Below are 16,270 nucleotides of genomic sequence, written 5' to 3'. Positions count from 1 at the left end.
TTCTGCTAATGCTCTCTCTTTCCTTATCAACTGTAAAGTTCCCTAAGCCCTTTATTTCCCTAAGGCAAGAAGACATTTCTATTGAAAGACAACCAGCACCCTTAGAACCCCCTCAGGCTCTTAATCCAGCACTCCTTGATCTCCTTGATTTACCCCTTCCAAGGAGTGGCTGGCCATGTTAATGGTTGTGTTTTTATTTATTTATTTTTTCAGTTGCATCAAATGCCAACAAAGCATTTCTTTGAAAGTGTAACCGCAGGAGCTTCATACACATGTGCATCAGTTTTGGCGCCCCCTTCGCTAAGTCTACTCTAAGTCAAATTTCCCTACTGCAGGCAGATTTGAGAAACCACAAAGATAACTTGTGACTGTGGGCTGTGCATCAAGAAATTCTGGAGAAGTACATGGAGCGACTAGTCCCACATTTCCACTATATTGACTTTTCTTTGTAACAAATGTATCAGTGACACCACCTATGTTCATCTAAACCCTTAAGTAGCCCAACCTGCTAAAAATAAAATTGGAGTTTATGAAGAATGCCTTTATCCTTTGCTGACAAAACATGATGAAGAGAGGAGTGAATGGGGGGCATCGCATTCTCTGGGACAAGTTGACATCTTGAAGTCTATAAAGGCTCCTATATACACAAAGATATCCCACTTCTGCACAGAGATTAACCTGAGTTCTGAAATGTTTGTGTGTGTACATAATTTAATCAAAATGATAAAGCTATGAGTACATAACATACTGGACAAGTCAAGTGTAATGGAAAAAGCCCTCTGTGAGACAATGGTGATTCAAAGTATGGGTTACCAACTCCATGTATTTTTTCCTTATGCTCTTCCTAGAAAGCCTTTTTAATTGTAGCTATACAGGTTTGGTTCAGGTAAAGTCTTCTATCTTTTACATGACTTGTTCAACTTTCCCAAAGATACAAATGAAAGAGCCTCTCAAATGTCCTATCCTCTTCCACCATCTATCCCCTCTTGCTCTTTGTTTTTGAGTTCCAATGGAATGGCAGAGGTCTACAAAAGAGTGTCTCAGCGAAAGCTCTCAACAGATCTTATTAATCATTTCTGTCAAACTACCCAAGGCCCATTCTTTCTAAGTCACTACTTGAAATAGTTGAGTCCTGCCACCAAGAAAAACTTCTCTAGGAAGAGTTCTGAATCCAGTACAGCAATGTGAGCTGCTCGTCCAATTAGGGTGTTGGCAGTGTTGGGCAAAGCATGGAACACGTTGTGCCTGATTAAAGTGCAGTCTTTGGCTTCCACCAAAGGGCGAAGTAGGTTGTTAATCATTTCTGCATATACTGGCCCTGCGGAGAGGAAAGAAGGATATGAAACTGGATGACTTTCTTTTTTCTTCTTTTCCTTTCATTCTTTCTTTCTCTTTCTTTCTTTCTTTCTTTCTTTCTTTCTTTCTTTCTTTCTTTCTTTCTTTCTTTTTATCACCAGGGTTACCAGTGAAAATAGATGCATGCACAATGCCATTGCTCTCATTAACCATGCTTTTTCTTTGTCTTCCTGTTGTGATAAAGGGTGAGAGACAGAAACAGACAATGAGACAATGGTACGGGGGGTGGGAGGGTTGGGTGAGGGTGAGGGTGAGGGAGAGAGGGAGAGCAATAAGGAAATACACTGGCAGCATTACTCCACTGCTCATGAAGCTTTCCTCCCTGCCAGCTAGGGCTAGGGGATTGAAGCTGGGCCATTGCATATGATAGTTTTTGCATTTTTCTTGGTGTACCTGGCCCCTGATTCTGAGTAAAATTTAGCAAATTAGTCTATAGAAAAGAGTGGAGGGTGGTGATGGTGGTGTACCTGCATAAATGCATGCATCACAATGTGCAAGGACCTGGGTTCGAGACCCCAGTTCCTACATTCAGGAGGGAAGCTTCATGAGTGTCAGAGCAGGACTACAGCTGTCTATCTGTCTCTCTCCATCTTCCCTCCCCTCTCAGTTTATCTCTGTTCTATCAAGTTAGCTAAATGCATTCTTTAAAAGTTTGTTTATTTTTTTTAAGAGAACACTGGATCTATTTTGAGTTTCTATTTTCTTGAAAACCCTCATATGCCAATTTCCAGCCTCTTCTAAATGGAGAGCAAATGAATGACAGGGAGAAAAGGTGGTGAAAGAAAGCTGCTTTGTTTCATCATCAGTTGAAACTCTGAAATGTCTGTGGTTCATCTGGAAGTGACTGAATTCTGTTTTTGTATCAAGCAATGTGCTGTGATTGTATGTGTGTGTGCTTGTCTATCAATCTGTCTGTCTCAGGACCATGCCATGAAGTTGATGCATTTGACAATATATAACAGTTCATTTCTGAATCTACGGTTCATGTCCCCAAGGTCAGCATTATTTCCTGCAAAACCCCTATGGGAATATATGATGTACAGACACCTGGAACGGCACAGAGGCCAGGCCAGGATATCGCAATTTTGACTTACTGGTTGATGGTCCCATGAGATAGTGAGACATTTACTACAATTACCCAAGCCCGCTTTATAAAGCTGCAGTAGCACTACCAATTCATATGAGAGTGGAATAGTTCTTTCAGACATTAAACAGAGAGCACTTAAGTCTGCACTCAGCAGGGAGTCCATTTGGAACTCTCCTTTTCCAGGATGGGGGACATCTGATTCCCTGTAACAATAGGATCATTCTTTTGCAAGCACATACACACACACACACACACACACACACAAACACACACACAGGATATATATATATATATATATATATATATATATATATATATATATATATATATGTTATCCTCAAGGGTTTAGAAAGAGCTTTTTCATTGTTTTCTGCCCATCTGAGATGGAGCTTGAAGACATCATCTTACATGAGATAAATCAGAAACAGAAGGATAAATATGGGATGATCTCACTCATAGGCAGATGTTGAAATACATCACCAGAAGAGAAAACTCTAAGCAGACTGGAGTTGGTACTGCACCAAAGTAAAAGACACTGGGGTGGGTGGCGGCAGGTCCTGGAACATGATGGCAGAGGAGCTAGTGGGGGCTGTGCTGATATGTGGGAAACTGGGAAATGTTATGCATCTACAAACCATCATATTTACTGTCTACCGTAAAAGAGTAATCCCCCAGTAAAGATTTTTTTTTAAATAAAAAATATTTTAGGTGAAGGAAATTTAGAGAGTTGACTACAAAAATTTCTGTCTTGATTTTAAAAATGAGTAAAAAGGGGGCGGGCTGGTGGTGGTGCACCTGGTTAAGTGCACAAGTTTCCTTGTGCAAGGGACTGAGTTTAAGCCCCACCCACCTCCCCATCCCCACTTGCAGGGGTAAAGTTTCACAGGTGGTGAAGCAGTGCTGCAGGTCTCTCTCTCTCTCTCTCTCTCTCTCTCTCTCTCTCTCTCTCTCTCTCTCTCTTCTCTCTCCCCCCCGCTTTTACCTTTGAGGATATTGCTGGAGCTAGGTCCCAGTGCCTGCATTATGAATCCCTGTTCTTAGAGGTCATTTTTTTCCTTTTTTTTTTTTTTGACCCCAGGGTTATTGCTAGAGCTTGGTGTCTGCCACTGCTCCTGGAGGCTATTTTTTAAAAGTTTTGTTGCCCTTGCTATTTTTATTATCGTTGTCATCGCTGTTATTGTTGGATAGAACAGAGAGAAACTAAGAGAGGAGGGAAGACAGAGGGGGGAGAGAAAGATAGACACCCGCAGACCTGCTGCATCACTTTTCCCCTTTGCAGGTGGGGAGCTGGGGGCTCAAACCAGGATCCTTTAGTGGATTCTTGTTCTGAGCTAAACCCTGTGCACCACTGCCCAACCCTTCTCTCTCTCTCCTTCTCTATTCCACTTTCCTCTCATTTTTTTTCTCTGTCCTATCAAATAAATAAATATTTTTAATTAGAATAAAAAAAAGGAAATTTCTGTCTTAGTCACACAGTCCAACAGAAAAAAACAACAAAGTAAACAAACAAATACTAGGATAAAATAATGAGCCTGATCTTTTCCACAATTCCATTCGTTTTTCAGAATAGTGGTTATTATAATACATAACAAAAATTACAATGGGGAAAGAATATTATACCCCTAAGCTCTTGTGAATAAAGTATTCTTTTTAGAAGGAAACTGGAAGCTAGTGAAAATTTAACATCAAACGAATGATTAAGTGAGCTAGGCTCTGTGGGGCTGGTGAAAGGATGTTAGACTATCAGTTAAAACTAAGACTATAAGTTACCATACAGTAACATGAATAATGTGTAGAAATTGCCAATGGATGGGCATAAGCTACATGTATAATTGTTAAATCAATGCTATCATTTGTTTAAAATCTGCATAAAGTAAAGGTCAGAAAGTCATTTAAAAATGTCACATGGGGGGAGTGGCACACCTGGTTGAGTGTACATGTTACAGTGTGCAAGGACCTGAGTTCGAGCCCCCAGCCCCCACCTGCAGGGGAAAAGCTTCACCAGTGATGAAGCAATGCTGCAGGTGTCTCTCTGTCACTTTCCCTCTCTATCACCCTTTCCTCTTGATTTCTGGCTTTCTCTATCCAAATAAATAAGTAAATAAAGATATTTTTTTTAAAAAAAAAAGAACTTAAAAATGTCATGAGGTCTGGGTGGTGGTGATCCTGGTATGGTAATTTGTTATATGCCTCAGCTCAAGCTCCTGGTCCCAATTTGCAATGCTTGGTGTGGGAGAGGGGGGGAGAGGGGCTTCACAAGCAGTGAAGCAATATTGAGGTCTTTATCCAGCTCTCCCTCTCTACCTCTTCTTTCCCCTCTCAATTTTTCTCTATGAAAACATGAATTAACTCAAGTAACAAAAAAATCAATTTGACCAAAAATGTGATTACATTCAATTAGATCATTTTTCAAATGAAACCATACTGGGTTCCATAATCCCTAAGGCACCAATCATATATTTTTAAAAAGAATTTTTATTTTGATAAAGTAGATCCTGAATTTGTTGTCAAGATTTTCATTTTAATTATCATACTAGAAGAAATTATCTACAGAACAACATGGTGAGTAAGTTGGAAGACAGTGTAAGAAGGGGAAAAAAGAAGCAACAACAAGGGGTTGGTTAGCTCCCAGGCTGACTTTGAGGGGAGAGACACCATAGCGCTGCTTCAGCTCCTGTGACGTTTTTGTTCCATACATATTTGCTTGGATGCCATGGTCAGTGACTTAAGCCGTTGTTCTCATGACAAGTAAAGAACAGACTCTACCAGGTGAGGCATCTCATGTCCCAACAATAACAACGAGGAATCATTCAAAGCTTCACTGAGCATCTAAGATGCCAGTAGACATTTTGAAAATGCTCACTTCTACACTAGCACCAAATCTGTGAACTTTACTGGATATTATTTTTAAAATTTAGTAGAATATAATAAAAGAGTATTTAAGAGGGTAGGACGGTGGCACACCGAGTTCAGTGCACATACGTAGTTTAAGGACTAAGCGCACATAGCACAAAGCGCAAGGACCAGCTATAAGGATCCCATTTCGAGCCCCCCAGCTCCCTATGTGCAGGGGAGTCGCTTCACAGGTGGTGAAGCAGGTCTGTAGGAGTCTGTCTTTCTCTCCCCCTCTCTGTCTTCCCTTCCTCTCTCCATTTCTCTCTGTCCTATCTAAGAACGATGGCATCAATGACAACAACAATAATAACAACAATAAAACAACAAGGGCAACAAAAGGGAAATTAAATAAATAAATATAAAACTTATTAAAAATAAAAAAGAAGAAGAAGAAGCTTAAGGACTTGCACAAGAATCCTGGTTCCAGCCCCTGGCTCCCCACCTAGGTGGAAAGTCACTTCACAGCAGGTCTGCAGATGTCTATCTTTCTCTTTCTTCCTCTCTGTCTCTCCCTCCTCTCAGTTTCTCTCTGTCCTATCCAAAAATAAATGAATAAATAAATAAATGATTAATTAAATGAGATATTATTTAATTGAAAGTTGGTCAGAATGACTGACATAGAAAATGATGTAATGAAAGGAGACTCAACATGTTAGCTCATCTCCCCAACATGATTGCCTACAAGTCTCCTAGACACCTGTTCAAACACTGGTATTTCATCTTCATGGACAGCTGCCTGACTCTTCCTTATAGGTTGTTCTATTTGTATACTGTTTTAGAACACTACGCATTCTTTGATTATATGTATTTATTTATTGACTTTTTCAACAGAGTCTTGTTCAGCTCTGGCTTATGATGCTGCTGGCAATTGAACCTGGGTATCCAGAGCCTCTGGCATGAAGATTGTTTGTATAACCATTATGCTGTCTCCCACCCTCTTTCAATTTCTTTTTTTTTTAACTTCTTTTTTTTTAATTTAAGAAAGGATTAATTAACGAAACCATAGGGTAGGAGGGGTACAATTCCACACAATTCCCACCACCCAATCAATTTACGACTCATTTGCCTTAATTCTCCAGGACTAGACAATGACCCCCATAAGGACAGAATCTCTCTCAATAAATTCTACATAGCTTGGGACATAACAGGAACAGAATAAAGTTTCCATAATCTTATATGACATTTTTTTGGAGGGCCAGGTGGTGGTACAACTGGTTGGGTGTGTATATTACAATGAGTAAGGACTAAGGTTCGAGCCCTCAGTCCCCACCTACAAAGGGGAAAGCTTAGCAAGTAGTGAAGCAATGCTGCAGGTGTCTCTGTCTCTCCTATCTATCACCCCTTTTGCCATCAATTTCTGGTTGTGTCTATCTGCCAATAAATAAATAAAGATACATATTTTTAAAAAGAATCATTTAAAATATAACATTTCTTTTGAACAAAAGGAAACCTCCAGGACAAAAACATGAAAATGTAAATTAAATCTATTTGTGTCATTGTGCTAGCTTATGCAAAGGTGTCCCTAGCAGAAACAATCAATTACATGAAGTTACTTTTGTTATTTAACATTTTGATGGTGATTATTATGTATTATTATTAGTTTGCCTCCAGAGCTATGTCTGGGTCTCATTGCCAGCACAATGAATCTACTGTTCATAGTTCATCTTTTGTCCATTGGTGTTGTTCCTCATATTGTTGTTGTTGATTAGGACAGAGAGAAATTGAGAGAGGAGGAGGAAACAGAGGAAAAGAGAAAGACGGACACCTGCAGACCTGCTTCACTGCTTACAAAGCAAGCCCTCTGCAGATGGGAGAATCACAGGCTTGCTTTGCCAGAATCCTGGTACTGATCCTTGCGCTTTGCGTTGTGTGTTCCTAACCTTGTGCGCCACCACCTGGCCCCTAACATTCTAGGTGTTTTATTGAGAGAGAAAACACAAAGTGCCTCTCTTACCATTTTTATCCAGTGTATGGATCACTCAGGTCTTCAAATAAGCAAAGCATGTGCTCAGCCATGGAGCCACCTCCCTAGACATTCATTTTACTTTAAAACTTAAAAAAAAAAGTCTTGAAAAATATTAAATGTCGCTTACCTGTGTGTCTGTCTTTGAGGGCAGTTCTACACATTTCGATCCTGGCTGAGTGAAATGGCACATAACGGTCTTGAGGAGAAGCTACCAGCACAACATTTTTAAAATACTGCAGCCCTAAAATAAACCAGGTGGTAGTTTTCAATGAAAGATGTTTCCACTTCCTCTCTGGTTTGCCTCAGATAGAAGACAAGGGCAATCATGTCTTAGTATAAGAACCCAGAACCCCACCCCACTAGGGAAAGAGAGAGGCAGACTGGGAGTATGGACCGACCAGTCAATGCCCATGTTCAGTGGGGAAGCAATTACAGAAGCCAGAGCTTCCACCTTCTGTATCCCATAATGACCCTGGGTCCATGCTCCCAGAGGGATAGAGAATGGGAAAGCTATCAGGGGAGGGGGTGGGATATGGAGACCGGGTGGTGGGAATTGTGTGGAGTTGTACCCCTCTTATCCTATGGTTTTGTCAATGCTTCCTTTTTATAAATAAAAAAAAAAAAACTTCTAGTTTTAAATGTGGAAAAATGAGCCCTGTTACACAAGAACTTTGGTACATAGAGGGGAGATAAAGGTTTTGTTCTTTGTTTTAATTTTTAATAATTTTATTTATTTATTATTAGAGAGAAATTGAGAGGGGAGGGTGCCATAGATAGACACCTGCCATCCTTCCTCACCACCTGTGAAACCTTCCCCCCTGCAGGTGGGGACCAGGGGCTTGCATCTAGACCTTCCACACTGTAGTGTGTGCGCTTAACCAGGTGTGCTACTGCCTGGCGCCAAGATTTTGTTCTCATCGGCCAAAACTAAAGAGTCACATAGAAAGCTACTCTCAGTCAACAGTGAGAGGTAAGTAACACACCAGGGACAACTCAGTCTTTCTAGACTAGGCTTATTAAGAAGTTTTGTTTTTCCTTCCGGGTTATTCCTGGGGCTCGGCACCATCACTAAGTATCTGCTGCTCCTGGTGGCCATTTTTTCCCCATTTTATTGGACAGGACAGAGAGAAATTGATAGGTGAGGAGCAGATAGAGAGAAAGACAGTGAGACACCCGCAGACACGCTTTCCAGCTTGTGAAGTGTCCCCACTGCAGGAGGTGGGGGCGGACTGGGAGCTCAAAACTAGATCCTTGTGCAGGTCCTTAAGTCCAGTACTATGTGCTCTTAATCAGGTGTGCCACCACCAACCCTCTTAAGAAGTTGTTAAGGAGTAAGTTTAGTAGTCTTCTTTCTAGATCCTAACAGTTCTCTAACTTCTAAGCCTAGAAACTACTTCTTCAGAAAAACATTTTCTGAACTCACTCCCTGACATGCAGCCCCACCTCCCTACAATCTGTCTCTCACATCAAAACATAGTGATTTTCCCAACTTCATGGTCTATTCCTGCATTCTCAAACTCCAGTCTGGTGTGTAGTAACTGCATATGTCAATGAGGTTCTCCATCTGATAACTCTCAACTCAGTATGGCTTTTCAGGATGCTTCTACTGTCAGAAGGCAGTAGATCACATCCCAGCACCATCCATGCCTTGGGGGTCAGCTTGCCTCAGTGATGGGCCAAAATAAAGTGGCCTGTTGTGATGTATAAGGGTAAGACCCTGCCCTCTCTCACACAACTTTATGGGGAACCTCAGCTCCTAAACAGCCCATGTGTCAGATTTCTCGAGATCCCTGTAGTGTCCACATTGCAGGCCAATACATTTCTTTGAGCAATTCTGCTTCTTTCATATCCTTTTGAGGATATGCCTTAGAGAGCAGAGAAACACAGAGACATTAATGTATAAGCACCTTTATACAGCAACCTGGGGCTGTGTTGATTTTAACTCACACTCAGGGAGGTCTAGAGATTTCAAATACGCAGTGTTTACAGGCAGATAGAGGGTGATGAACCTTAGGATATATCGGGTTGGAAGGAAGGGGGCTCATTGGTCAGCTTCTCTGCTCCCTTACTGCATGGGAACACCACTGTGGTTCTCTATGCTTATTCCCATGATGCAAACAGGGCCTTCAGTACTTCTCTGCACTTATACGTTAAGGAGTGTAGGTGAAGCTGTGATGTCAAGACTATCAGAGAATGACCCCTAATCATCCCGCACTGGAAGCATACATGGAATTCTCTAGGAATTTTTGCATCTCAGTGAAATAGTTATGATAGTTGGCCCACACAGTATTTGGACCTATGACATTTGGACATCACAAGCTGGTAGGGAGTAGAGACTACAGCTTCTATGTGTTGAGATTCCCTCCTACACATGCTTTTGGCTGTCATCTGCGATGCCTTTCACAGGCTAAGAGGGAGATGAGTTTGGATCAGCTAAGTTCTTGGGGACCTGCTTTCCTGCCAATACACTGAAGAGTTTGTGCATGCCATCACTTTCAATTCATGGCCCTTTGGAAGTGAATCAAGATAAGTGTTTAAGCTAACTTGGGTCAAGTGTTCAGTCTCTACCCATAGGCATGGCCATCTCAGAGACCTTCCTAGGAAACCACTTACCTGTTTTTTGGCTCAATTGGTAGAGGAAACATTTACGGAGATCAGCATTGTCCCTAAAGGTCAGCTGCAAGAGGGAGCCAGATTTCTTCAACTTCTGCATAAGCCACAGACCTAGAAAGACATAAACAAAATACAAATCATATTTACAGAGAAAAAACATATATACTATCTATGGGTATATGTGTATGTATATGGAAAGTTTCTCAAACCTGTAATTTTGCTAAATGTCAACTGTCTGATTTCATCCATCAAATGACACAGAGAAGAAATGTGTATCAAGAAACTAAACCCAACCATATGCTGCCTGCTGGAGATCCCACCTGATCACACTGGACAAAAATAGGCTGAAAGTGGAAGGATGGAAAGCTACTATACAAGCCAATGGAACTCCAAAGGGGAAAAAAAAATAAAGGGATTATCCATACTCGTAGCTTATACAATTGACTTCAAAATAATTAGAGCGATACAAAATAAGGATGGATAGTAACTCATACAGAGGATCCATCAACTAAGAGGCTCTCACAGGGATTAAAGTCTCTGCTCCAAATGAAGGGCAGCAGAACTTGTCCAGCAGTTGTTGAGACACTGAGGAAGTACATGAATAGTAATTTCAAGCAGACTACTATTTTCAACTACACAGAAAATTCTAAGGAAATATGAGAATTAAATGAAAAGATGGATATATTAGACATACTAGACAACTTCAGAGCTCTTCTGAAACTCAACAGTACATTAATTAGTCCCTCTGTGTTCATAGCAGTACAGTTCATAATAGTCAAAACTTGGAAGCAACCTGCTAGGGGGCTAGCTTTGCAGGCGGAAGAGAGAAACTCATGGCTGAGTGGGAACACAATGCAATTCTGCCTTTATTGATCAGAAAAGAACTGCTTTTATACCTTCCAGAGCAGAAGTGCCAGGCCAGAAAAAGAAATGGGTAGGTTAGGGGGTAGAGAGGAAAAAAAGAGCATGAAAGTAGCAAGCTTCCATCTAACCAGTGGGGATTAAACCAAAGCCCTGCAGGCAGGGCAGGTCTCAGACAAAACAATGATTATGTAAATAGGCTACAGCATTAAGCAATGCAGGGGAACCTGGTGTGATTACCAACAGGGATAGAAACAGAAGGGGTCTTTAGAAGCAGAATTAGCCAAAGGATAAATGATGACCAACAGCAACCTAGAGAGGTCCAATGACAACTGAATGACTAAAACTGTGATCTGTGTGTGTATGTGTGTGTATTGTTAAAAATGATGAGGTCTTCTCTTTTGCATCATCTTTGGAGAAACTTGAAGACATCATGTTGAGCAAGATAAGCCAAAAAGAGAAGGACAAATAACCAACTGATCTTATTGTTATAGGTGGAACTTAAGTAAGGACAGAGAGGGAAACTACAAAACAAAATTTGAACTGGGTTTGGTCTGTTGAGCCAAAGCAAAGGACTCTGGAGAAAAGAGAGAGGGGAAAGGGGAACAGAACCTTGGGGTCTTATTGTACGATGATGTTACACGTATGTTTTTGGTAAGTGTACTACAGAGAACTCACTGGAAGATGAGAAACTACACATATGTAACATCTGCACTGTAGACAATACATCTCCCCAATAAAATAAAAATTAAAAATCAAGTCTTACCTGGGGAAGAGAGGTTGGGCAGTGGTGCGCGCAGTTAAGCACACACATTACCGTTCCCAATGACAAGGATTTAAACCCATCTCCCTTTCTTTGAGGGAACACTTGATAGAAGGTGAAGTAGGTCTCTGGGTGTATTTCTCTCCCCATCTCCCTCTCCCCTCTCAGTTTCTCTCTGCCCTATCCAATTAAAAAATAGGAAAAAAAAAAGTCTTACCTGTACTAACCAGGGTGCTGTTGTTGTACAGGGTCCCTAAGTGAGGTCCAGACAATGACAGGAATGTATGAAGTTTTCTGAGGTAATACCGGAACCTGGGCCTTGTTAGGACAGATCGAATGATGATGTTGCCAAGGGAATGGCCAATGAAGCTGTTCAGAAACAGAAATGGTGCAAGGGAAAGGCAGTGAGAAGGCAGCTTCCTGGGTTGCACTAGGGACACTGAAGATAAATACCCTCCCCCTTCAACTGAAACTAAGAACCTGGAGAAGTGAATGGACGGGAGGCACTTAATCATGGTTCCAAATCTGACAGTGATGAGCCTGGGGTGAAATCTTCATGAACTGTGGCATGTGTCCAGTGTGTTCAGAAGCATGAGCCGCTTGCACTGTATTATTAGAGATGCCCCCAAAGCCTCTCTCTTCTCTGTCTGTGTGGGAATCCTTTCTGAAACAGGCATCTGAGCATTACGCTTATCATTCACAGGATAAAATTCTAGTTCCATCATCTGGCTTATGGAGTTGTACTTCTGACTACTGCTTTTTTTTTTTTTTACTTTACCTTTGTGCATTATATATTTATTGACTTGTCCACTCTCAAGCCACACTGTATCTGATACTTTTCTTTTTTTTTCTTTTGCCTTCAGGATTATCACTGGGGTTTGGTGCCAGCACAACAAGCCCACTGGTCCTGGCGGCCATTTTTTCCATTTGACTGGATAGGACAGAGAGACTTGAGAGAGGAAGGGGAAAATGAGAGGAAGAAAGATAGTCACCTGCAGACTTGTTTTGCCCTTTGTGAAGAGTGCCCCCTGCAAACAGGGAGCCAGGGACTCAAACCTAGATCCCCGAGCTGATCCTTGCACTTCTTACTATGTGCACTTAACAGGGTGCACCACTGCCCACCCAGCCCCCGACATTTTTCTACGTGACTTATTTCAGTGGCATCACTACTCACAGACCTATGAATCTAACAAGTCATTATTAACAAATTAAATGCTTACTAATGGAAGTCGTGCTTCTTCTTGTAAAACAGACAAACAATTGAAATGAAAATTACAGAAATGCAATGCCTGGAGGGGTTACTTTTATTTTTAACTTTTTAATTCTTTTTATTTAAAAAAGGAGACATTAACAAAACCATAGGATAAGTGGGGTACAACTCCACACAATTCCTACCACCAGATCTCCTTATCCCATCCCCTCCTAGCTTTCCTTTTTTTTTTTCTTTGAGGCTTCTGAATTCTTATTTGTATGAAAAAAAGTAGTAGTTTATCACTGAGGCCTATATCAGATAATTTATAGCAAGGGATCACCACTATAGTTTCTATATATTTCAAGTTCACAAAAACCATGTCAAAGTTATCTTGACCAAAACCTGCTTAATGGGTAGCTAAGTCATGTAACTGATCACCACACAAGCTCTCTGCAACCTCATTTAAAGAATACTAAGGTTCAGAAAGTTTGCAAAGAGCTTCGTCATGGAGCTGGGATTCAAACTCTTAAGTTATGGAAGAACATGAATTCAAACCTATGAATTTTTGTGTGACTTTGATTGTATTTATATTTAACTATGAAATTTATTTTTTGTTTGCATATTATGGCAAATACATATGTGTCAAACAGTGTGGGAAATTACTTGCTTGGAGACTAGTCTACTTTATTCAGTGTCATAGTTGCAGATGCTACTATGATACCAACCTGACTTCCCTGGGCAGAAAACCTCACCTATGTGTCCCTGAATCCCACTTTCTTAGAGCCCTACCCCACTAGGGAAAGACAGAAACAGGTTGGGACTATGGATCAACCTGTCAGTGCCCATATCCAGTGAAGAAGCAATTACAAAAAACAGACCTTCCACCTTTTGCACCTCATAGAGATCTTTGGTCCATACTCCCAAATGGATAAAGAATAGGAAAACTTTTAAGGGGAGAGGGAATATAGAACTCTGGCAGTATGAACTGTTTGGAATTGTACCCCTTATCCCACTTTTTTACAATCATGTAAATCACACACACACACACACACACACACACACACGGAGTCATAAGATAACATATTCCAAGGGTGCACAGAAGGAACTAAAAGAACGTTTGTACTGAAAACAACTGAAAGTGCATATCCCTTCCTCTTGAGCATTCCCTAACTGTGACTTCCTTTTACCTAATGCGGGATATGGAGAGGTTGTACAGCTGAATGTGCTGAATGATTTCATCCAATAACCGATCCGTCATGGTGTCAAAATCTGCAAATGTGTCCATCTGGAACAACAGAAAAGAAACAGCTATTGGGCTGATGACTGCACTAGACACTACGCAGGTCTGTCTTCTCTCATTGAGTGCTATGGTCTTTCTTGAAATTGTGCAATCTAGCTTTACAGATGGGGACAAGAACTGAGACTCTATTCCAGGAACTCCAGGTCAATGAAGAATTACTACCTGTTAGAGGGGTGGCTGAAGAGAGAGGAGGACAATATATCCTCACTTCATAAAGGAGGAAATGTATTAAAAATTGACACGGAGATTTAATAAGGATTAATGACATAGTGACATGACTAGAGTCTCCACCTTTTCCTCAATAGAACATTTAGACTGTTAATCATCAGGTGTTGGTCTGCTTCTAAATTCTGCTTCTAAGACCCCTTCTGTTTCATTGGTTTAATCCCCCCTGCTTAACACTGTATTCTATTTATATAACCACTGTTAACTAAGCACCACCTTACCTCCAGGGCATTGGTTTAATCCTCACTTTTTTGCATGCTTTTTCCTTCTCCCCACCCCCTATGCTACGCACATCCTCTTTGTACCTGACTCTTCTGCCTCAGGATATATAAGGACAGGACTGTGATTAGAGATAGCTTAGACTGAGCTGCGTTCCACATGAATAAAGACTGAATTGCGTGCAACTCAGCCATGAGTCCCTGATCGGCTCTCTCTCCCACCCTCAAAGTTAGCCCGGCAATCAGGCCATGTCTAGAGAGCAGGAGTTGATTTGGGGTGAATTGGGAAAAGGAAAGAGGAGGAGTGGCCTTTAGGATCACTGTCCCCATGCCATTCAGGGAGTCTTACAGTACCAGAAAGATGAAGAATATTTGTCAAAGTTTTGGTGTTCATGGGACAAGAAGTATGGTTGTGGGCTAACTTTCCCATTTACAGGATTAGTGCTTGAGTAATTTCCTCACCAGTTGGAACCCAATACTAATTTTAGAGCTGGTTTTACTATCTATATATTGTGAACTAAATGCAAATTAGTACATGCATGTAATGATTATGAAGCAGCAGTTGTGCTGCTACATACAAATGTTTTGGAAATCACAGTCGATTTTAAAATGGCACTAGAAACTACTCAAACAAGATGTCTTTAAAGAAATGTACTGAAGGGGCTGGGTGGTAGTGCACCTGGTTGAGCATATATATTACAATGCTCAAGGACCTGGGTTCAAGCACCCAGCCCCCACCTGTAGGGAGAAAGCTTTGTGACTGGTGAAGCAGTACTGTAGGTGTGTCTCTGCTTCTCTCTTTCTCCCTCTTCCCTCTCGACTTCTGGCTATTTCTGTCCAATAAATAAAGATAATAGAAAAAAACGTAGTGCAAATCTCTTTGCTTGTGAGATTTAGACCTTTCAGGGTTGGGTGGTAGCATACCGGGTTAAGCACACATAGTGCGAAGAAAAAGGATCCCAGTTCTACCCCCTAGCTCTCCACCTACATGGGGTTCACTTCACAAGTGGTGAAGCAGCTCTGCAGGTGTCTATCTTTCTCTCTCTGTGTTTTACTCTCCCCTCTCAATTTCACTCTGTCCTATTAAAAAAAAAAATTGAAAAAATAGTATCCATGGGCAGTGGACTTGTAGTACAGGCACTCAGCCCCAGCGATAACCCTGGAGGCAATACATAAATAAATAAATAGATAAATAAATAAATAAATAAATAAATAAATAAATAAAATTTAGAGCTTTCAGGAGGTGGTGACGATATAATCATCATATACAGTCAACTCATCCAGTTAAGTTACTTCTGTCAAAATGCAGTTCTGTCGTGTCTGTGGTCAAATACTGTTATCCTATGGACTGCATCAGAGCAACTGGAAATGTAAAACCCAGCAAGTGCATTTTTTGAGCTTTTGATAACACTCATTTTTCTTTTTCTTTTAATTTTTAACTTATTTTTTCTTGGGTTCAGACAGAATTTGAGAGGAGAAAGGAGATAGAGAGGGAAAGAGACAGCAAGACACCTGCAGTCCTGCTTCACCACTCGTGAAGCTTTCCCCCCTGTAGGTGGGGACCAGAGGCTTGCAGCTGGGTCCTTGAACACTGTAATATGTGTGCTTAACCAGTGCACCACTTCCTGGCCCCACACTTATTTTCCATGCTAAGAAACCCTCTCCAGGACAGGAGAGACAGCATAATGGTTATGCAAAATAATTTCATGCCTGAGACCCTGAGGTCCCAGGTTCAGTCTTCAGCATTATCACAAGCCAGAGTTAATCAGTATTCTGATGTCTTGCTCTGTGTAT

General features: G+C 41.1%; 1 protein-coding gene across 4 annotated transcripts in view; it reads right to left on the bottom strand.

The window, feature by feature from the left end:
* Window positions 1–693: 693 nt before the first annotated feature.
* FAM135B (family with sequence similarity 135 member B) overlaps window positions 694–16,270 on the bottom strand; it is a 348,640-nt gene continuing 333,063 nt past the window's right edge. For all 4 annotated transcript variants that reach the window (XM_060201007.1, XM_060201008.1, XM_060201011.1 and 1 more), the window contains 5 exons: window positions 13,921–14,018; window positions 11,759–11,910; window positions 9,918–10,028; window positions 7,432–7,545; window positions 694–1,318 (listed from right to left, as the gene is read on the bottom strand). In XM_060201007.1, the coding sequence (XP_060056990.1) occupies window positions 1,113–1,318; window positions 7,432–7,545; window positions 9,918–10,028; window positions 11,759–11,910; window positions 13,921–14,018 (681 nt within the window). In that variant the 3' untranslated portion in view covers window positions 694–1,112. The remainder of the gene's footprint in view (window positions 1,319–7,431; window positions 7,546–9,917; window positions 10,029–11,758; window positions 11,911–13,920; window positions 14,019–16,270) is intronic.

The sequence above is a fragment of the Erinaceus europaeus genome, chromosome 1, assembly GCF_950295315.1.
Source record: "Erinaceus europaeus chromosome 1, mEriEur2.1, whole genome shotgun sequence".
NCBI lineage: Eukaryota > Metazoa > Chordata > Mammalia > Eulipotyphla > Erinaceidae > Erinaceus > Erinaceus europaeus.
This window is presented reverse-complemented; position numbering and strand designations above follow the sequence as displayed.